This window comes from Miniopterus schreibersii, assembly GCF_964146895.1.
Source record: "Miniopterus schreibersii genome assembly, chromosome: 7".
Classification (NCBI taxonomy): Eukaryota; Metazoa; Chordata; class Mammalia; order Chiroptera; family Miniopteridae; genus Miniopterus; species Miniopterus schreibersii.
In genome coordinates this window covers 21,988,477-22,011,087 of record NC_138108.1, presented here as the reverse complement: position 1 = coordinate 22,011,087, position 22,611 = coordinate 21,988,477, and the positions used below count along the sequence as shown (strand labels likewise).

At 38.5% G+C, this 22,611-nt stretch overlaps 1 protein-coding gene across 2 annotated transcripts in view; it reads right to left on the bottom strand.

Annotated features, from left to right (window-relative positions):
* ICA1L (islet cell autoantigen 1 like) overlaps nt 1-19,332 on the bottom strand; it is a 28,563-nt gene extending 9,231 nt beyond the window's left edge. The window contains exons 1-9 of one of the 2 annotated variants that reach the window (XM_081142300.1): nt 19,054-19,332; nt 13,735-13,903; nt 11,398-11,470; nt 9,567-9,690; nt 8,218-8,416; nt 6,304-6,429; nt 4,846-4,944; nt 3,500-3,585; nt 1,423-1,466 (exon numbers count right to left, since the gene is read on the bottom strand). In XM_081142300.1, coding sequence (XP_080998426.1) covers nt 1,423-1,466; nt 3,500-3,585; nt 4,846-4,944; nt 6,304-6,429; nt 8,218-8,416; nt 9,567-9,690; nt 11,398-11,470; nt 13,735-13,896 — 913 coding nt within the window. In that variant the 5' untranslated portion in view covers nt 13,897-13,903; nt 19,054-19,332. Of the gene's footprint in view, nt 1-1,422; nt 1,467-3,499; nt 3,586-4,845; nt 4,945-6,303; nt 6,430-8,217; nt 8,417-9,566; nt 9,691-11,397; nt 11,471-13,734; nt 13,904-18,676 lie in introns of both variants that reach the window. The other variant, XM_081142299.1, reaches the window with a different exon arrangement.
* Nucleotides 19,333-22,611: the final 3,279 nt, after the last annotated feature.

Below are 22,611 nucleotides of genomic sequence, written 5' to 3'. Positions count from 1 at the left end.
TATTACAGGGTGGGACAAAAGTAGGTTTACAGTTGTTGATATGGAAAATAATAATAACAAGAATAAACTCATATATAACTGTAAACCTACTGTCACCACACCCTGTATAATCAATTCATGGGATACTTAAGTAGCAATTAACAGGAAAAATCATGACCCTAAACAACTTTACCAAATAAAAATGAAAGAGAGGGGCTTTCAGCATGATAGAGTGAGGAGGTCTATGGACCTGCACACCAGTTTTTAAATAACTGGTGGAAATTATTTTTAAAATAACCGTTTAAATTCTCTAGAAATTGTTCCAAGAGCACACATCGAATGAAGAAAATTTATTCAAGAAAATAAATTAAAATTCAGAAAGAATGAGAGACTGGCATTTGAACTAAGAACCACTCCCTTCCTCCCCACTCCCAGTTCAGTAAGATGGAAATTCCACTCCAGCCTTGTGCAGCCAAAAACATAAGGCTCCCTCTCTCTCTCCCAAGCTCTCAGTTAAGAGCTTTCTTTCCAGGAGGAACAGGAGGATGTCAGCATTTCATATCCTGTCCCCAGTTACCTGTTGCTAAGGCAAAGTCCTGGGGAGTACAGTCAAAAGATGGAAGCTCCCATTTCCCACTGAGACACCAAGACCCCAGATGAAGGCTGATTTGGCACGCTGAAAATATGGGGGCCCTCATCACTTAACCTTGCTCATAAGGTGGTAGTTTTACACAGGAAGAGGCAAACCAAAAACACCTAAGACTACTGTTACTCTCCTAACTTAGTACTCAACTCCTAGAGCAAGGATGTCTTTTAGAGAGAAACATGAGATCTAACAAAGCCAAACTCATAGAAACAGAGTAGACTGGTAGTTGTTAGAGGCTGGGGGGGAGGGGAAATGGGGAGATTGGTCAAAGGTTACAAATAAGTTCTGGGCATCTAATGTACAGCATGATAATTATTAGTTAGCTACTTGACAGTGGCTAAGAGAGTAAATCTTAAATGTGCTTACCCCCAAAATAAATATGGTAATTATGAGAGGTGATAGATGTTTTACCTAATCTTACTGTGATAATAATTTTGTAATATATATATAAAATCACACTGTACACCTTAAACTTACACAGTGTTAATGTTAATTACAAGTCAATACAGTAGAATAAATAAAGCTAAATCAAAAGTGTTTGTACATAAGAGATTTATAAAGTGACTTAAGGGGAGGGGGTTTTGGAGACTGGGTGACTAAGATGAAGGGATTAAAAAGTACAAATTGGTAGTAACAAAATAGGCACGAGGATATAACGTATAGCACAGGGAATATAGTCACTAATATCATGCTATGTATGTATAGTCAATCATTTCACGCTTTGTCATAGTTTTTAAAAAAATGTTTTGACATTTAAAATGTGAACATTTCACATTTTAATGAATTTACCATCTTACCTGATTCACTTCCTGAGCTCACTTCCTCATTTGACAAAACTAACCTACAGTAAAAACCAAAAAGTGCAAAATTTTGGTTAAAATGCATTTGGGACTCATATTCCACAGTTTAATATGTGGTTTTTATTTTATTTTAAACTGGTTGTCGGGTAGATCCCTTAAAATCTGTATGAGACAAATCCTGCTCCTCTAGATCTACACTGACTGAGAACATAATCCTTCACCCTTATTCACTCAGCAAACATTTACTGAGTATTGACGAAGCACCACCCACCGTGTTCAGCATTATAGGCACTATGGTAGCACTATATTTTTGAGAACATCTGTCACCAAAGCCATTGAATATAAAGTTTAGCTTTCAAGCACTGAAGGGTTTTTACTCAACAACACTTGGGAACTACAGAGAGGGAACGAAGAACTGCAGGAAAAATGGAGTACTCTAATTTGAACAACAAAGTGATGTTTGCAAAAGAATACAAATTTGCCTAAAATATTCTCAGTCAATACTAATTTTGGATATTTATATCAGCCATCTGGTGTGAAAATAAAAAAATGAGAAAAAGATGCCCTAGCCAGGTAGCTCAGCTGGTTAGAGTGTCGTCCCGATACACCAAGATTGCAGGTCCCTGGTCAGGGCACATATAAGAATCAACCAATAAATGCATAAATAAGTGGAACAACAAATTCATGTTTCTCTTTCTCTCTCCCTCCCTCCCTTCTTTTTCCCCTCCCTTTCTCAAATCAATAAAAAATAAAGAAGAAAAAATGAGACAAAGAAATTGAACACAGATTTAGTCATTCCTGGAATATAGCCTCATAATTCTAGTATTGAAGGTTGTTTTTAATAAGTTTTTAAGGTTATTTAAAAAAACAACACAATACTTATTTGCAAATACCACAAAAATAAGCCTACAGAGCAAATACATATGACTTAGAATGAAATTCCCAGGATACATACATGGTTTTTCAAACAACTTGGATGAAGAGAAGGTGGAATGCTTTGGAATCTGTTAACTCAAAAGGTAGCTCTCATAATGCTGAAGATACATGAGAAGATTTTGAATAAAAATTTCATGAAATGTGATACTGGGAAAAATTTACTAGATTAATATATTTAACATGATTTTAAATGTCACTGTAGGACTAAGTTAAGCTTAATTTATAACTATTCACTTGATTATTTAATCTACATCCTAAAATATTTACAAATTCAAGTTAGCCAAAAATTTGTTTTAATTTCCCCACAGAGAAAAGAGAAAAATGCTTATATTTCAGATCCCTTTCCACTCAACAGTATATGGTTTATAATTGTTTGGGCCTTATTTCTGGGTCCATTATTATACTCAGTATAATCTGGTTAAAATGGGAAGTAAGTGGCAGCTCTAAAAGGGAAACAAAGGTAAGATGTAATAAAAGGGAAATAGGCAACATGAAAGATGTTCAGGTAACCAGGCCCAGGCCCATCTGGGTTGTTTTGAGGATTGATTTTCAACAGCTTCTGTACTCCCTGCTGGCACCTGTCCCTTTGTTTTTCAAGCTGCCTCTTCTGGGAGTCACTAGGTAGAGTGTTTTTTCCCCAATCCTCACCCAAGGATATTTTTTCCATTGCTTTTCAGAGAGAGTGGGAAGGAGGGAGAGACAGAGAGGGAGGGAGGGCGAGGGAGGGAGAGAGATGGGAGAGAGACACATCAATTGGCCGACTGGGGCTGGGGATTGAGCCTGCAACTGAGGTACGTGCCCTTGGCTGGAATGAAGCCCAGGCAGGACCCTTCAGTCCTCGGGCCAATGCTCTAACCACTGAGCAAAACTGGCTAGGGCTAGGTAGAAACTCTTAATACAAGGTTCAGTCTCCTCCTGAACTATAGAATTTGCGGCAGTCTGGTCTGTAGTCCTGTCTTTGACTTTGCCATGTTAAAAATGGGATGAAAAAATGAGGCTTCAAAGCAAATTTTTAATGTTAATTGGCAAAATGACATAGAAGTAAGTATTCAGTACGCCCGAGAATAAACAACTCTTTCCAAATATGCAATCCTATCCAGGCCCCCCATCATATGAGACACAACTTCCTCCTGCTTACTGATGGAGGTTTTCGGCGAGTGGACTGGTTTCCGTGTGTTCCTTTCCGTGGCCTTTGGTAAGCTTGCTTGAAGTGTCTTGTGCTTGCTAAGGATGAGAAATTCACTGTTAAGTGTGTGAGAAGAATCTATTCCTCTCTTTGTGCAAACAAAATGAGAATAAAAATTCTAAAGAACAGTATAAAATAGGAACAGCTCTGAAATAGATAGAGAGAGATATGGGCAATGTGTGCCAGTATGAACTGAACTGAGCCCCATGTCCTTGGAAACCACAAACACAGTAACGTGGGCTAGCCACAGGGTTTACGACTTTGTGATATGCCAAAGACAACTTATACTGTGTTGCTAGCCTGTACAATGCTTTACAAACAGCTCAGGATTTTCAACTTCAATTCTGAGCAGAAATTGGATATTAAATTTGGCTAAATACATAGTATGCTATCCAGTGAAGTATTAATATAGAAAAAGTGAAAAAAACACACACACACAGCAAAAAACAAAAGCACTAATTCAAAGGCATTATTAGACTGTGATATGTTATGTCAGAACATGACTTAAAAATCCATAGCAACGCCAGGAATATACAGTAACAAGACATGAATCTATCACAGACACCATGTCTAGCTTGAACAAATCTATCAACCTTTTCAAACTCTACTGAAAATAAGGCAGAAAGATAAATTTGAAGTTACTGAAATCTAGCCTAGCAGAACGGTAACTACAGTGTGACTCTGCTGAATAAGCCGTGTGCAAAGAAGGTGGATAGGAAGATATGCAAATGTTAAAAGCATTATAATCATAGGCAGAGGGCACCTTTTATACATAGGTGTTACAGAAAGAGCTGATCTAATGCAGTAGTCTCTTCAGGTGCAATCACACATATATAATGACCAAACTGGCACAATTTTTTTTATCATGAATCACATCTAAGACATGAGTGTGAAAGTAAAGCAAGGAACTTTTTCTTTAACTTATACAATTGTCAGGTAGGTAACCTGATAATTTTTTGAAACACATGACCACTTTCTATCACTTGTTCCTCTTAAGTTTTTCCTTTCTATAACCTTATATCTCTTTTGCATTTTAATTTTTTTCTCACATTCTCCCTCTTCTGTTATCCCCTACTATTATCTTGAGCCCACCAGCAATATTCCCAGGTATTTTTTTTAGTGTTGCTGATGGCATTTGGAATCAGGGAAGTGCAGATAAATGACTGGCTGAAGGAGTATAAAAAAATGTTTCCCAATGTTTTGTAAATTTGAAATTAGGCTTAGCAAAAAATAGTTTCAATGTTATTACCCAAATGAAGTGTAATATATCTAACAAAAGAACACGGAAAGAAATGTACCTTGAGAGCTACAAAATCATATGGGTGTAAGCCAACGTAGGCCCCATGGATTTGGGACATCATTTGAGCTGTTTTCTCCCAGAATGCAAGCAGTGTTCTCTGCAGAGAAAGAAAAGCTGACATTACAGTTCTGCTTCCTCTCCATGATTTTTTTCAGTGCTATTTTCCCCCACTCGTGTGGTAGATGAATAGTTGCCAAGTAATAAGCAGGAACTAAAATCAATTTTCAAGTTTGGGGAACGAGAAAGCACTGTAAATACTAATTCTGCCTAAGAACTGGCTGTGTACATGCATGTCTGTGTGCTGTCTGCACACAGCGCTGGAACGGACACTGGAGCCAGCAGAGGGGACGTGCAGCCTAGCAGATGAAATTGGTGGATCGGAACACCCCCTGAGGAATCCAAAAGAGAATGTTAAAAGCACAAGAATACCATATTTGTATCAGGGGTATGTGTAAATCTTTATGTTTGTAAGTATATATGGTCTTTTATTACCTGGAGAAAGATAAGATGCACCGCTAAATTTGGTCTTTCATTTACGGTTCAAGAAAGATTTGCCCCAAAAATGTGTCCTCAACCCATACAAGTTCCCTGCTGCTCTAAGGTTCCTGTTGAAAGCGAGGGGGATGAATGGAGAATAGAGGAGAACTGAGCAGACGGCTCCTGTGGCTCAGGCATTGTGCTACAGATTGTCATACACTCTTATTTTTGAGCGCATCCTTTCTAGATTCCTGAACTGCACAGTCCTGAAATGATTAGGAAGATTTCCTACAAGCAGAAGTGAATGTCAATTTCCTTTAATTTACTACTTTTTTATGTAAATACAGCTTATGCTCCTATTCTGCCATTTACAGATACACGTTTAAATCAGTAACTGCTATTTGTTAATATCCATCTTGTTCATTGTATGCTATTTATGTGTCACTTGGGGTAGTAATATAAGCACAAGTGAGACTTTTGAGGTTAAAGTGATGCGGACAGCAACTTTGGCAGAATAAAAAGAACACATAACCTAGAATTAGAGATTGTAGGTTTTTAAGCCCAACATTGCCGTTTACTTTAATTCCCATAGGTTTCACTTTCCTCATCCCTAAAATGACAGAAACATTTAAAAACATTTTGGGCCACAGCGTCTTTCCTTCCAGTGAAATTATATGCAGAAGTTCAAAGTGGAGTAGCTGAAATCCTCCCTCCTCAGCCCTAGACTGTCTCTAGGTCTCTCTTTCTCTCCTGGGACAACAAGGGGGTAATGTGAAGCTACTGGAGTAGGCGATCCTAAGGTCTTTCTCAGTCTGGAATTCTATGATTTTCTGACTGTTATAACCTCAGTAAGTCAATTTTAGCAAATCAAAGGAATCTGATCAGTTCTACATTCTGTTACATCCTTTAGACAACCTTTAAAAAGGAATCTCACCACTCATCTTTCCTGCAAGGACCTGCTGACCATGGAGGTGGGTACCTGGTAGGTCGTGAGCGAATGTGATAACATATTGCAGCGACTCGCTCCAAGTAAGTCCACTTTCTGACAGACATCCATCTTTAACTTGTCGAAGGAAGCTTTGCTATTTCTCACTTCGATCTGCACCTGCAACCACAAAAATGTTAATTATTATTCCTGATAATACAAATTATAAATATACCACAAAGGTTCATGATACGTATTTTCGGACACATGATATTACAAAAAGAAGACAAATTCCTTTTCCCTGTATTATTATTTCATGATTAATGGTAAAGATTTTGGCTATTTTTAGTAATTGTATGCGTTTCTTTCCTGATCTCTTTAGGCTGAGATAGTATGCAAAGATAGATGGAAAGTATATAGAAGAAGAAGAAGAAAAAAAGCAGTAAGTGAAAAGTAATGTCCAAAATGACTGATGGGCAATATTTAGGTAAAAGTAGAATAATGGAAAGGGGATATAGTTAAGAAGTGTTGAGAAGCATTAATAATAGTTCTAAGTCATGGATATAGTTATACATTTAAATGCATTCCTATTCTATTTCTTATACATAAGATGAGTCATATGTCACCAAGTAGTGTGAATACTCAACTTTTAAATATACTCATTCATTCAAAAAATATTTATAAGGTATCTATTATGTGCCATGCACTGTGCTGGCACTGGGTTATTGTGGTGAACAAAACAGGTTTCTTCCCCAACATCCCTGAGTGGGAAGCACAGGAAAAAAAAGAAGTAAATAAATAGGTAAGATAATCTAAAGCTGTAAAGATAACATAAGTGAACAGAAATGGGTGACTACTTTTGATAAGATAATCAGGGAAGCCCTTGGTGGGCTCATGCATGATGTTTGAACTGGGACACAAAGGTGATGAGCAGGCCATGCTAACACGCTAAGGAGAGCATTCCAGGTCCAGGGAAAGCATGGGGAAACGTCCTGCGTATGGGAGGTGTTGGCAGAACAGGAAGGAATAGGGTAGAACATATTCCTTGCTGGAGCACAGAAAGTCAGTTCAAAATGTTGCTGTAGAGGATCCAGGGGTCAGACTGTGCAGGAATATTTGCGTCCAGATAAGAGGTTTGGATTGTATTCTTTTTTTTTTTTAATTGGAGTGAAAGCCACATAACATTTAACCATTTGAAAATTTACAACTAAGTGATATTAATGCATCCACAGTGTTCTGCAACCACTGCCTTGGACTGTATTCTAATTGCCAAGTATTATAAAGGGAATAAAATTACAGGTTGCTGGGGCCTGAGGCCATGTGTTCATCCACTTCCCAGATGTATTGGGAGTCATCAATGAGGCAAACTACTTATGCCAGCTGGTACAGAATAAAGGCTTCATCAATAGTACATATGATTTTTATTATAGGTCCTCTAAATATTTATGAAATGAAGGACTGGATGAATTTTATTATTAATGTATGGTAAATTTAGGTGATACAATTTATAATAAAGAGTTTATTCAGAAAAAACATATGTCCATACATAGATAGTTGCTTTAAAAGTCTGGTCAAACTATGTATTGTGGCAGGATGAAAAATCTGATCACCTTTACTTTACTTATAATAATCATTTTACCTGAATTTTTACTTACATATTTTTCCTCATTAATAAACTATTTCCTCCTGAAAACAAGCCCAAAAATCCAGGTAAGAAACGTTTAAAGGGTAGTTAGATCTATTATGAGGGGGATAAAGAAACTGATAGATGGGACTGATGGGTTGGTGATGCCACGCAAAGAACAGAAAAAAAGGGTGACAACCTTTTGTACATCAACCAAGATCTCCAAGCAGCCAAGAATTTATAATATCCCATTTTGTCAAAAATAGTCTGACCTTGATTAAGTTATTCTGTAGAAGTTCAACAGGTTTATGCATCAAGAAAAGGAGAGGGATGTATTTTCATACTTTTCTGAACTTTTCCATTTGTTTTAAGGTGTCTGGGTCCAGTTCTTGGGATACATCTTTCATCCACAGCAGAGCTCCTCTGTACTCGGTGCGTGCCTGCTCCATCCGATTAACTGTCATCAAGGTATCAGACACTGCCCTTTGACTGAAGGTTGTTACTTCTTGTTTAAGACGAGATAGGGGCGTACACAGGGCCAATCTAATGGCAGAGAGGTAAAAATCAGAGAGCTGTACATCCCATAAGCAAAACAAAACAAAACAAAAACAAAGGTTTACAACAGCCATAAAGCATGTTTGCTGTCAAGATGAGCCTATAAATAGGAAATTATTAAGATGCCTAAAGAGATTTTGAAAGCAAATAAGGATCAGATAGCCAACTTTGAATTGTCAATAAAGATGTGTCTGTATGTTTCCCTTTTCTTATTTTAGGAAATATATTATTTTTGCAACATTTTAGATGTTAATCCACATATATAACCTATCAAGTAAACCTGCCATTTCTAAAAGAGTTCCATGGGCCAAAGAGATTCTGTATTTATAAAGCATTATCCTATAAATAGAAAGCCTTTTATTTGGCAAATTTAGGAAAAACTTGGGTATAGAAAAGCAGGTGAAATACTAGAAGAACTAGTGAGGATCGAGTTCTCCGCAGCTGACGATAAGAAACAAGGCCTTAAGAACCGCAGTCCAGCCCAGCTCCTCTGGTCGGCTTTTGACATTAGAGGGTCCTGTATCGAGTGTGAGTCACTGCCTTAAAGATGGACTCTGGTGCTGACTTGGTGTTTCAGAAAAAAGACCACTTAAGTTGTCAATTGTCATTACAGGCCTGATAAGGCCCGGCATTTTCTTTAGAAAAATGCAAAGATTTTTGGCTGTATTTACTAATTGTACGACATTCTTTGCAGCAGGTATCTTTAAGATAAAAAAAACTACAAAATGATAAATGCAAAGTATATAATTAAGAAGAAAACATTTTCTCTGCTTAAAAAGAAAAGTTCCAATGTACTCATGGATAGTATAGTTTCCAAAAAAGTGAAAAATATATACCTATACATATTTCAATTTTAGTTATGCTATGCCTCTGTTACTTTAAACTCCTTAAGAAATTTAAATACAGGCCTAAAGTCTCTTTCTAGGAATTAAGCAACTAAGAATGTCAGTTTTAAAATAATTATTTAAAACACAAAATAAATAAGAGTTAGGCATCAAAACAATTATATGCTGCAATATATTTCTCTTTTAACCCTCCACTGGAATGATCAATAACCTTTGCAATATGCACATTTAGGGACATACATCACACTGTCATAGTGACTACAAATTTAAGAATGATGCAAAACCACATGAACCTTTGCTTGGCTGAGGAGCAGAGGGCCTTGCCAGTGGCCTCCATCATTCTGCCAGCTTGCGTTGTATCTCGTTCTGCTTGAAACTTTAAAAAGAGCCCTAGTTCATTTTCTTCCTCTGATATAACTAGGAAAAATTACAGTATAGTTAATTGTTTCATTTTTATCATCTGTTTGACACACACACACACACACAACTACAATTCTCACAGAAATAATTATCTATACATAAGGATTATTGGGGGGGGGGGGGAGAAGACATTTAAAAATGCAGTTCCTGGGCTCCATTTCCAGAGATTCTGATTTTATAGGTCTGAGGATCTGCTTTCTTTCTTTCTTTTTCTTTTTTTTTTAAACAAGCACTCCAGATGTGTCTTTTAAAATGTTTGTATTGATTTTAGAGAGAGAAGAAGGGAGAGAGGGAGAGAGAGAAACATTAATCAGCTGCCTCCTGCACATGCCCAGACCAGGGATCAGACTTGCAACCTGGCTATGTGCCCTGACTGGGAATCAAACTGGCGACCTTTTGGTGCACGAGATAACACTCAACCAGCTGAGCCCACCGGCCAGGGCCAGATGGTTTTGATGCAGTGAATGCATGGAACTCATTTTGGGAAAGACTTTAGTAAAACATAAGAATAAAAAATCCCACAAAATAAACCCACAAATGATGCATTTTCAAATGTGCAGAGGTGCATTTTAGGATTTGCCTCTTACAAACATTTGTTTCCTATTTAAATTTAACTTATTCTTGACTCCCATCCTGGCTTCAGTTTCTTATGCTCAGTACCACAGACCCACAGATGTCCACAATTTTGCTGCTGAAATCCTAAAAGTTGTGCAGTACCTTACTACTCAAAGTGTGGTCCACGAACCAATGTCAGTCCAGAACCATTTGTTACCAGCCTGTGGTAAGTACCAAAACTGAGAAACGGTTTAGAAACTTTTACTAACTTCACTAAGGATTACATATCTGCTTATTCTGAAAGGTGTGCTTATAATTTTCATCTTCTTTAAAAAATGACTGAAAAAATGACATTTGACCAAATCTCTAAAGGAAGTCAGGGAGCCTGCTATGCAGATATGGCTACTGTGCAGATCAATATGGCTGAAGAGGAGTTTTAGGAAATGAGGTCAGGGCGGTAACCAGGATCCGAGCGGTGGCCACGTCCAGTAGGCCACTGCAACTGAAGCAAGAAAAGAGGTCCAAAGATTTAGTTCCAACTGGAAGACGGCAAGAAGAGAGAAGAATCCAGCAAAGGCAGGAGGAGGAATGACCAGTAGGAGGAAACCCAGGGAAGTATGGTGCCTGGAAACCAGGTGGAAAGCGTACGCAGGAGGAGGAAATAATCACTGCGTTCAGTAATGTGGTAAGTCCAGTAAGTGAAGGGCTGAGAATTGGTCATTGGGTTTAGCTCTTTGTTATTATGATAAGAGCAATTTGGTGGAGTGGTGGGGATGAAAATGTAACTGGAGTGAGTACAAGAGAAAGTAGGACAGGAATAAAGAAACTGTGCATACAGACAATTATAATTGTCTAAATTTTCTATTAAAGGAGCAGAGGAACGGCATGGTAACTGCAAGGGCAAGAGTTGGGGGGGCGGTCAAGAGAGAGAGTTTATAAATGATGGAAGCAAATCCACTTAATTCTCTGGGCAGGAAAACTGAGTTCAGCAAAATGATTCTGTGTCACAGGACACTGTAAATATTTATATGTTGTCATAAGAAACAATTCATAAAACAGTTCAATAAAATATTTTTACATTAAACATTTCATTCAAATAAATGTTTATATTACATTGGAATTATGGGATATATATCTATGATTTCATACCATTGAGTCTTAGCTGGTATTTCTCAACTATCTTCAGAAGTTCAGTGCATGTCTCTTGAATAGTGTGAAAAACCTTTGAAATAGAAATTTTATTAGAACAATTTAGAGAACCATAAACAAATACAAAATATCTGTTGTAAGTACTCTTTCAGAAGCAGAACGTTTTCTTGTAAGTATTATGCCTGTTTTCCTGGACTGTGGTGTACTGCAGTTTGGTTTTATTCCTGATGTAGAAAGCACATTCAGAGTTCCCTCATGATGCACGGGAAAATGTGATAAATACCTGGGAGCTGATAAAAATCTGTAACGGGGAGTGTGTCCTCCCTCAGCTCTGAACTATCTAAACAGCAGAAAGGTAAGTCCAATGAAAACTGCATCAAGGATCGCCAACCACAGATGAAAGAGTGTAAATAACCTTCGAAAGTGTTAACTTGGACTCTGGGTTTTCTCCAATACTGGTCTAAGCAAAAGAGGTCAGTGAATTTACCATAAAAATTAAATAATGTATATTACAACATTAAAATAAATTACTTGTAAATTATTTCTGTTTAGAATTTTCCATGTAATCCCTTTATTACTATGATTGCTAATAGCGAACAGAAAAGTAAATGATCCAGTACACTCCCATTTGAAAGTAAGCACATGAAAATTTGAGAGTAGGACCCATACACATGAGGTCACTCTTCATACATATAAATCGCTGGCACAGGTTTTAGGGTACAGCCTTCTTCTAACAAACTCCTATGCTGAATAATTGCTATGAAACTAGCAAAAAGAACTTGGCACTGTGATATATTAGGCCATAATCCTTTGATTATCAAATAAATTTCCAATATCACCATTAAGCCTGATCATCCTATCTCTGGAGAGGTTTTGCTATTATTTTGATGTTTGATCAGAACTAAGGAAGATTGATAACAGACACTAAAATCTAAATGGAAAGCAACCATCATTTTTTCATGTAAGTGTAGGTATGTTTGAATTGCATTGGATTTGGCAACTTAAAAGGCTGTTTTAAATTCACATGGAACAAGACTAAAAAGAATACAAAAATGATAGTTGTACTATGATGAAGGGATTACGGTTGATTTTTTCCCCCAGGGGTCCTTGAAAGATTTATATACTATTGCTTTTTATTTTTACAATGAAAATATTTTTTTTTCAGTTTCAGTGAGGTGTAATTTCACAAATAAAATTATAACATAAAGTATACAACATAATTATTGATATAAGTATACAAAAAATAATATTTCTCATTCTTAAAAAAAATAGTATAAATGTGGAAGAAAGTTCTTGGTTGATTCCAAATATTTATCTAATGAACAAGAATACTACTAAAATATAAAATATATCACCCATAGATTACCTAATGATGTAAAACAATACAAAAAATCTACCTCTAGGGAATATGGGTGAAAACAGTGAAGCGTTCCCATAGTGTTAAAACATATAATACTTATAATAAAGTCCCTTTCCCCATCCCCTCCCCACATTTGACATTGAATCCTAAGAGAAATATTTTTCAAAACAAATAGTAAAAGCTTGTTAATTTGTTATCCATTTCCATATCTGTTATGGCAATGGCATAGTTGACTTATTTACTAAGAATGAAAATACTTAGTAGATTAAGTTCTATTTAATTAGACCTTTATTTTTAAGACTCCCAACAAATCATTTCAAGCGTAATAGAGCATCTGCTTGGAAATCTTTGTACAAGTTATCTTAAATTTGTATATGTTCATGGAATTGGTAAATCTGCATTTAAAAATCCAGGCCTTTCATTAATATACATGAGACTTTTCCTCTAATTATCTTAATTACTTATAAGTTTAAAGTTGTTTCATTGTAATTATTCCTTTTATTTAAAATAAAAAACAGCGAAAAAATGTACTATCAAATACTTTAATAACTCTTTCCCTTAGTAATTGAAACAAAAATTCTAACATAAAATTCTCACTATCTGATTTCAATTAGTTTATTTCAGTGAGGTGTAAGACTTACCATAAATGTAGTAAAACTATTATGACATGATATATGAGTATGTGGTCTCTATTAAAGATACAATGAATTCATTAACATTTAGCTTAAAAACTATACTACTTATGCAAGAGAAATGACTTAATTCATGATTTACCTAATTTGTGAACACTAATTCTGTTAAGTCTCAATTTGTGAAAATTGTGACCACCTATCCAGAAGAGCTAACAGATGGACACAATTAAACATTGTGTTATCAGATTTGCACTTATCCCAGTAAGTTCTTCATGTGAAAACTTGCAGTCCCCCTTGTAGTCCCACAACCACCAGTTATATGCAACACGGACGCCTCGGATTCACCTCAAGCTTCGCATCCAGGTCTGCGTCAGACGCCACCACGTGCTCATCCTCCCTTTTGCCCGTGGCCTTGAGAAACACCTGCTTCGTTTTCCAGTATTTCTTTTGCATTCTGCTGACTACTGACTGGTCATCTTCTGTTCTAGGTTGCCCAAAGGAATCCATGTAGTCACTACAAGGAAAAGACTAAAATTAAGTCTTTATTTTTTTATTCTTTTTATTTATCTTTATTGTCGAAAGCATTACAGATATTCCCCATTTTCCCCCCATTGACCCCCCTCCGCCCTGCTCCTGCCCTAAAATTAAAGGTCTTTAAAAAATATGTTCAATAATAATTATTTGTTTAGCCAATAGTTAATCTAATTTAAAAAACTAAAAAAAGATGCTAAATAGAATATTAATAGCTATGCTAATGGTTGCTTTGTAGGATCTAAATAATGTTAACTTGTGCAAGTAACAGGTAAAAGGGTTAATGATACTTAATTTGAGTTACATGAATAAGGTAATAAAACTGTTATGATTTTGTAATAATGGCTGGAAGTAATTCTACTTTATCTGACCAATTTCTCTTTGTAGACATTTATTAGTTTCTAATATTTCCTTTTTGTAATAATACTGCAAAATGAACTTGTGCACACATCTTTGCATACCACTCTCATTTCCTTAGGAAACTTCCTATGGTTATAACTGCTATGTCAGAAGAATACACATTTAATAAATATTCTGAGATATGCAAAGATTCAGATACATACTCTTCTTTAAAAATCATTCAAAGGAATACTTTAGTATCTGAAAAATAAAGATCTTAGATATAGGGAAGATCTGTTATAAAACAAATAGAGCTGGGAACTATAACCTGTAAGATTAAAAATTAATGTCAAAGTGATTATTCTTAACATGGTTACCATGACTACATAAGAAAGGCAAATGTGAAAAGTGCTGCTTAAGGAGAAGTAAAAAAAGAAATAATGGTTTTAAAAACCCAAATTATTCTAACAAATGGTGGGAGGTAGGAACAAAGGGAGGTATTAAAGTATGTGACGCAGTCATCATTTCCAAAGGAATCAATAGATACTAACAAATTCTTAATGTTGGTGAAGAAAGAGGCTCACTTTCTTTTTATTTTAAAGTAATTACTAATTAAATAAAAAGAGGATGTCTAATTTATAAATTACTAGGGGCAAAACAAGAAAAACTAGCAAATGCAGGGAGGGAAAAAACAGAAGTAAGTCGACATTAAAAAACAACAGTATAAACTAAGGTGATGGAATAAGAAGAATTACACTATTTTGTATGATAAATGCAAACTTCCTCTTAACCACAAAGAACCTTAAATCATAGAAAACAAAAAAATGATGTCTAACTATATGCTATTTGGGATCCATCTAAAACAATAAACAGTATTACGCTGTTATAATGCATTAGACAGCCTGATACAGAACAAAAAGCTTTATACTGCTTTGACACAGTCTTGAGGGAAAACTTGCATTTCATCTTTCCCCTCCCATTTCTCTCTGCTTTTGGTTGCTCTTGACTTGCTTTTGACTAGTTCCCCCAACCCCAGATTGTTATTAGCATGAGCGTCAGTCTCACTGATGACAAACTACTGATCTCTTCTACTAAGTTGACTGCAGGGAGTCAAAATCCAGGGAGTATCAGAAGAGAACATCTATTCCTTACCCAGACTTCCAGGCTGATGCAGCTCAAACAGCCCTCTCCTGGCCTCTTTCCACTACCTCAGTATTCCCTTCAGGGGGGAGAAAGAGTAACTTATCTGACTGGATTTGAGAGCAATATACTGAGTCTTCCTTTTCCTCTCTGGAAGCTATCCCACCTGCAGAGCGCAACACAGTCCCTGGCAAGGGGAGGACATTGGCTGAGTGGGTAAATCTGCAAAAGGTGAGATTTGCACATTTGTGGTTTGTTTTTTGACTGAGGGCAGTGCTAAATCTGCTTGCCACTGGGGGTAGGTTGAGCAGAAAGCCAAATCATACTGGCTTGAGATATCAGATGATAGAGTTCAGGCTAGAGAACTACCAGAAATTTAGGAAAAATATTCTGGGAGGGAGGCAGCCAAAGAGGAGGTGATTGATCCCAAAAATCTATATACATAGTCCTCCCAAGACTTGTGCTAATCATGAGGTGAGGGAGGGGACCCCTGGGGGGCCTGGCAGAAAATCAGCTCCTGGAAACTGAAGTAACTCAGTAAAGATTTCAGCTGCTACCACTACAGAGGAGACACAGGCTGGAGATTTAGTTCAACCTAGTTAATTGCCTTTAAAATAAAAATTATTCTTTAGGAAAGCAAAACAGAATCCAGCGTCTCTAAAATTCATCCTTTAAAATTTCAAATATCCAATCAAAAAACACTAGACATATAAAGAAATAGGACAATGTGGCTCATGCTCCAGAAAAAAAAAAAGCAGTCAATAAAAACAGATTATGAAGACTTCCCAAATATTGTAACTATCAGAAAAGTTCTTTGAAGCAGCTATTACAAACATGAAAAGACTTAAGTAGAATATGTGCACAATAAATGAGTAGAGAAAATATTAAAACAAGTGAAAGTCTCCAGTTGCAAAGTTCAATAACTACAATTAAAAATTGACTGGAGGCCCTGGCTGGGCAGCTGAATTGGTTAGAGCATCGTCCTGATACACCAAGGTTGTGGGTTGGATCGCAGTCAGGGAACATGCAAGAATCAACCAATGAATGTATAAATAAGTGGCATAACAAATCAACCTCTCTCTCTCCTGTCCTCTCTAAAATCAATAAATGTAAAGGTATTGAAATAATGCAGAGTATGTTCTTTGACCACATCACTAATTTAGAAATCAATAATGATCTATCTAGAAAATCCCCCAATATCTGGAAATAAAATAACACATCTAAATAATGGACAGCCCTAGCCGGTTTGGCTCTGGTTAGAGAGTTGGACAGTGAACTGAAGGGTCCTGGGTTCGATTTGATTCCAACCAAGGGCATGTACCTGCAGGAGGCAACCAATCCATGTGTCTCTCTCACATTGATGTTTCTCTCCCTTCACTCTCTCTTTCTCTCCCTCACTCCCTCCCACCATCTCTGGAAAGCAATGGAAAAAATATCCTCGGGGGAGGATACAATAAAATAAAAGATAAAATAAATAAAATAAAATAAATAAAATGAAAATAATGGATCAAAGAAATCTGAGCTGTTTTAAAATATTTTAAACTAAATGGTAATGAAAACACCCAAATTTGTGGGATGTAGCTAAAGCATGCTTAGAGGAAAAATAGTTTTAAAATGCCTATATGAAAGGAAAAAAGGTATAAAATCAATTATTTTTGCTTCTACCTTAAGTTTGAAAAAGAACAAATTAGACCCAAAGAAATGAAGTAAAAAATAAGTGAGAAAATCAACAATTGAAAGTTGGTTCATTTGAAAAAATCACCAAAATGATAAGCTTCCAGCAAGACTGCTCAAGCAAAATAGAAAGAAAAATATGAATTAAGCAATATCAGGTGGACAGGAAGAGAATGGTAATGGTAGAAAAAAAACCACTTTAGCTTTATTGGAAATGTTTTATTTCTTTATTTAAAAAATACTTGAAAAAAATATGACACAATGTTAGCAGTGGTTAATGTTGCTATTGTAAATATATGTATTGTGGTACTTTAGATTAAAAAATTTTATGACAAAGACTAAACTAAATCAACAAAAAATTAAAAAAATATACAGTGTTATTTGCAAATGACACTGTCAAATGGCAAAATACTACTAATAACAACAATAATGATAATAATGAGTAACATAGAAGGCGACTAACTTTTAATGGTGAATATTGGATCGAAGAAGAAGTTTGAAAAGTTTGACTTCAAAGAAAAGGAAAAACTTAAGAGATGAATGAAAAATTTAACAAAATGCAAGGAGGTAGTAAAGATATTATTAAATTGCAAAAGCCAGTACGCATGAGGATGTCTTTACAGTTAGACATATTTAAAAGTCTTTCACACACCTTATCTGTTGTTGTTAGAGAATATTAATTTTATTGTTTTAGAATAAGTATTTGTAATAAAAATTGTGGCTTCCTAGTTTTTCCACCAGGCATTTGCAGTTTTTGCACTTTGTACTGGCTGATCTCTGAGCACTCATTTAACTCTGAAATGATAATGATTTGTCTAATTACTTGTAATTAGAACAATGTCTTGCACATAACTGTTTCAATGGCTAGATGTACAATTTTGCATTATTAAATAAATACAGAAATTTCAAAGACTACTGGGTATGGTAGGCACAGACAACAAATACAAAGCGATTAAAATATGTCCTATAACAATACATACATACCAGTCGATGATTATTTGGCCAACAAAGTATAATTCAGTCCTAGTAAAGGATGAGGCACTTGTGGCTACTCCATAAATATTCATGTGAAGATGATTAAAGTAGTATCACCTTACCGTACGTTGCCTGAGTCAGAACCAAATAAGTCAATACATAAATACTTAAAACCATGGATAAACGTTACCTTCCCAACAGGCCATCTCACAGCGACCTAGCGTTTATAATAGCTTTTTTGCCCGTGCATCACCTATTACATGAACAATAATCCCACCCCCGCTACTGGCACACCCAGAGCAGTCGCGGTCGGTTGCCAGGATGGATTTTCCCCTCCATCTTTCTCGGAGCATCAGGTATCTGACCAACGACCTCATTTGGGCACCTGACCAGACGATCCGTGTTTCCAGAAGCCGGGTCCGCGCGTGTGGCGGGGTTCGAGCCCTCGGCCGCGCGATTTGTGCGCATCCCCGGCGGAGCTCGCGCGTTCCGCAGTTCGCCTTAAACCGCACTCACTTAGGTTGTGCTTTCACCCATTGCTTGCCACTTAGTTTCTAAAGAAGTTATTTCCATTTCAAAATAATGACATAAAAATAAGCACAGCAGAAGGAGGTGGGCAGGAAAGTACCTAAAGGCTGTGAGCATCTGCCTCTAATGAAGGACGCCACCTTTGGGAGAAATCACCCAAACCAGCCTCAGGCCGCTGCGCACGCTCGCTACCGGGGCGCGCGGGCGGACCCGGCCCCGCCCAAGCCCGCTCCCCTCCGGTCCTGCCCGAGGAGCTCAGACCAGGAGGGGTGGCCGCAGCCGCCGAGGACCCGGAGGAACCCGCGGGGGCCAGCGAGGCCCCGAGAGGCCGCGCGCGTGCGTGGCGGGCGCCTCCCGCGGCGTCTTCACGTTGGGGCGTTGCCATGGAAACCAAGGGTTTGGCAGCTGGGCCCCGGAGGGCGCGGCCCGACCGCCGCCGCGGACGTAGCGGGGCCGAGGGCAGGCCTCAGAGCTCACCGCGACGCCGTAGCCGCGACGCGCGGGTCCCCCGTCGCCTCGGGTCGCGCACAGCCGCGCGGAGGTACGTCCGACGCCCTTTCCCGCCGCCGCCGCCGCTGCCCGCGAGCCCCGCGACGCTGCCGGGCGCTCCCGCAGCCCGTGCACCTCCGCACCGGCGCGTGGAGGTATCGGCCTCGGGCTGCGGGAGGCGGGAGATTTAAACCCGGCAGCCTGGCGCGTGCGGAGGCCGCGCTGCCCTCTGCGCGCCCCCGTGTCCGTGTCCGTGTCCGTGTCCGTGTCCGTGTCCGCGTCCGCGTCCCCTCCCCTCCCCTCCCCTCTCCTCCCCTCTCGCTCCGGCCCAGCCCGACGGGCCCCGGCTTTTGGTTCTTGAGTAAACTGAGGCCCCGCTCTGTCCTCCTTCCCGAACTCTTTACACAACGTGAGATGACAAAGCAGAAAGCGCTCGGAGCACCGGCGGAAGGAACGGACTGTGAGACCCCCGAGGCGGGTAAGTGCGCGGAGCTCCCCGCCTCCTTCTCCGAGCCCGCAGCCCGGCCTCCCAGCCCCTCCCCGCCTCCCCCGGGCCCCGCGGCACCTGCGGGCCCCAGCGCCACCCCGCCGGGCTCCGAGCGGAGCGGGGTCATTCCCGGGGCCTCGGCGCTGCCGCAGGTGCCGGCGCGCGGGACATGCTCACGGGCTGTGCTAGCTCTTAAAGGGGCAAAGGGGTCAAGTTAGCAACTGTCAGTAACTGACCTCGAATGCACATTTGTTGTCGTAAATGTCTTCAAGAGCGAAAGGTAAAATTTGAGCCTAAGAACTTCAGAAAAAGAATGATAGAAATAAGGCAGAAGAAGAATTACGTTACTGGTGAAAATAATTTAAATTCAAAGACTTTCTTTTCAAAGTGACCCCCCAAAATATTATCAACTGTCCTAAAACTTAAAAAAATTTAAGAATTACAATGACGACGTATAGACTAACAAGGTGAAAAAAGCTTACACTTGAAGTGATAGCTAAAGTCTGTAAGATCATGAAAGACATAAAAGCTAGGATGATATTCTAAATTATTATAAAGTACTTCCCTTAAAAATCTGAAAAAAGTAGTTATAGAACAGGAAAAGCGGTACACTATTAATACTACAGAATTAATTTGGACTGAAAATATTAAGATGTCTTTAGGAATTCTTACCCTGAGATATAAAGGATTTCAAGGAATGGGTGAATGCCTTAATATGCAATTTTTAAAAAAATTATATATTTTTAATTAAAATTTTTAAAAAAGTTTATCTTTATTGTTGAAAATATTACAGATGTTCCCTTTTTACCCCCATTGATTCCCTCCACCCCATATCCACACCACCCCCAGGCCTTCCCCAGACCAATGTCTGTGTCCATGGGTTATGCTTATAAACCTGTAAGTTCTTTGATTAATCTCTCCCCACCCACTCCCCCACCTCTGCCTTCCCTCTGAGATCCTCCAGTCTGTTCCATGCTTCTATGTCTCTGGATCCATTTTGTTCATCAGTTTATTTTGTTTATTATATTCCACATATGAGTGACATCATGTGTCACTGATGACTTTCTCTGACTGGCTTATTTCACTTAGCATAATACTTTCTAGTTCCCTCCATGCTGTGCCAAAGGATAAAAGACCCTTCTTTTTTTTTTTACAGCTGCATAGTATCCCATGATGTAAATGTGTCACAGCTTTTTAAAAAATTATTATTTTTTAATCCTCAGCCAAGGATACCTTTTCCATTGCTCTTCAGAGAGAGTGGAAGGGTGAGAGAGAAAGTGAGACACATTGATTGGTTGCCTCCCACATGCACCTAGCTGGCAACCCGGGCATGTGCCCTGACCCGGAACGGAACCCCAATCTCCTGAATCCTAGGTCAATGCTCAACTGCTGAGTCATGCCCGGCTGGGCGTAACTAATTTTTAAATGAGCATCTCCTATGTGAGTATGAAGGCATTCTTTTTGAAGGTAGTGTCCATGTCTTATATATTTTTGTGTTTGTTTTTTTTTTTTCCCCCTCTCCTCCATCCCAGCAGAGACCTTGGTACATGGTAGAAGTTCAGCCTTTTTCCTTGAACTGACTTATTCGGCAGTGAGATATACTTTGAGCCTAACTTTAAAATTAGGTTTATTGTTAAACAGTAAGAAAAGGAATTTCTTTAAACTTTGGTGAAGGAAGAGCAAGTATCAACATGTTCATGAACTGCATTACGATGGCAATACAGCATAAATTGCCCTGTAGAGGTCTGCAGGTCCCGGACAGTGCACTGTCTGGGTCCTACCTTAACCCGTGCTAGGAAAGCAGCTCCACTCCTCTCTCCAAGACAGTAGGATAAACAAACCTATGGAATGCCCTGTCTCTGGTGTAACTAAATGAAGGAAAATGGACCATGGAAAAGGAGACTTTACTTTTGAAGCAGAGGCAGGGGATGCGAGCAGGAGTACTGTTTTAAGAGTGCCGAGTCTTCCAGGCCTCTTACGTTCCTCCTGTTAGGGGAGTAAGGTCTAACCACTTGTTACACAGGGAGAGTTTGCAGAGATGACCTGGATAACCCTTTTCTGAGACGTGGCTGGTTAGGCTTTGCCCATCCCGAGGGAGAATACCTGGCGCAGGGATGTATCCTGCCCTGAAACAAGGGTTGAGAACAGGTAGTGGAACTGGATGTGATGCCACTTCCTTCTTCGTCCTTTGTCTTAAAAATAGGCCTCTTTACCTTTATTTTAACAACCTAGTGTACGCATACTGCATTTGAGCAGCCCAGCTTGGCTGAGTTATGAAAGATATTTTAAATAACTCTGCTTGCAAGGCTCATGCAGTGACCACCCAGAACAAAAATATAAATTTATCACTGTTCTCTGAAAAAGAAAAGATTATCAGAAACTACAGATATGAAACTTATACCAATCTGCACTAAATGAGAAAAAACAGATTTTGGGTATGAATTTTCTAGTTACCTTTATTCACTTTTTGGGTATTAAAATGTACTGTCACTAAGAAATGATGTAACTGGAGCTATAGCTCTTGGTCTGTCTAATGGGGTAGAGTCCACCTGAGTCCCTGAGGAGTGTGGAATAAAACCATTGTACCAGCCCTGGACTGCCACACGGAAACTAAATTCCCACCTGGTTTAATCCACTGTTAATTTGGCTCTCAACTGCAGCCAGAAGGGTACTAGATTTATGAGGTGATCACTTTGTAAGTTATGCAAATGTCTAATCATAGGATTATACCCCTGAAACTACTATAATATTGTATGTCAACTCTAATTTAAAAATTAAAAAAAATTTTTTTTAACCTATATTGAACCCTGGCTGGTGTGGCTCAGTTGGTTAGAGCACTGTGTTGTACACTGAAAGGTCGTGGGTTTGATCCCCAGTCAGGGCACATATGGGAGGCAATCATGTTTCTCTTACATTGATGTTTCTCTCTCCCCACCCTCTCAAATCAATGAAAAACATATATTGCAATAGAGTCTAGTGATGAGATCAAACTCATTCCCCATATATTATTCAGAAGCTGAAGTGCTCTGCTTGAGGAATGCCAATCCATTAAAGATGGA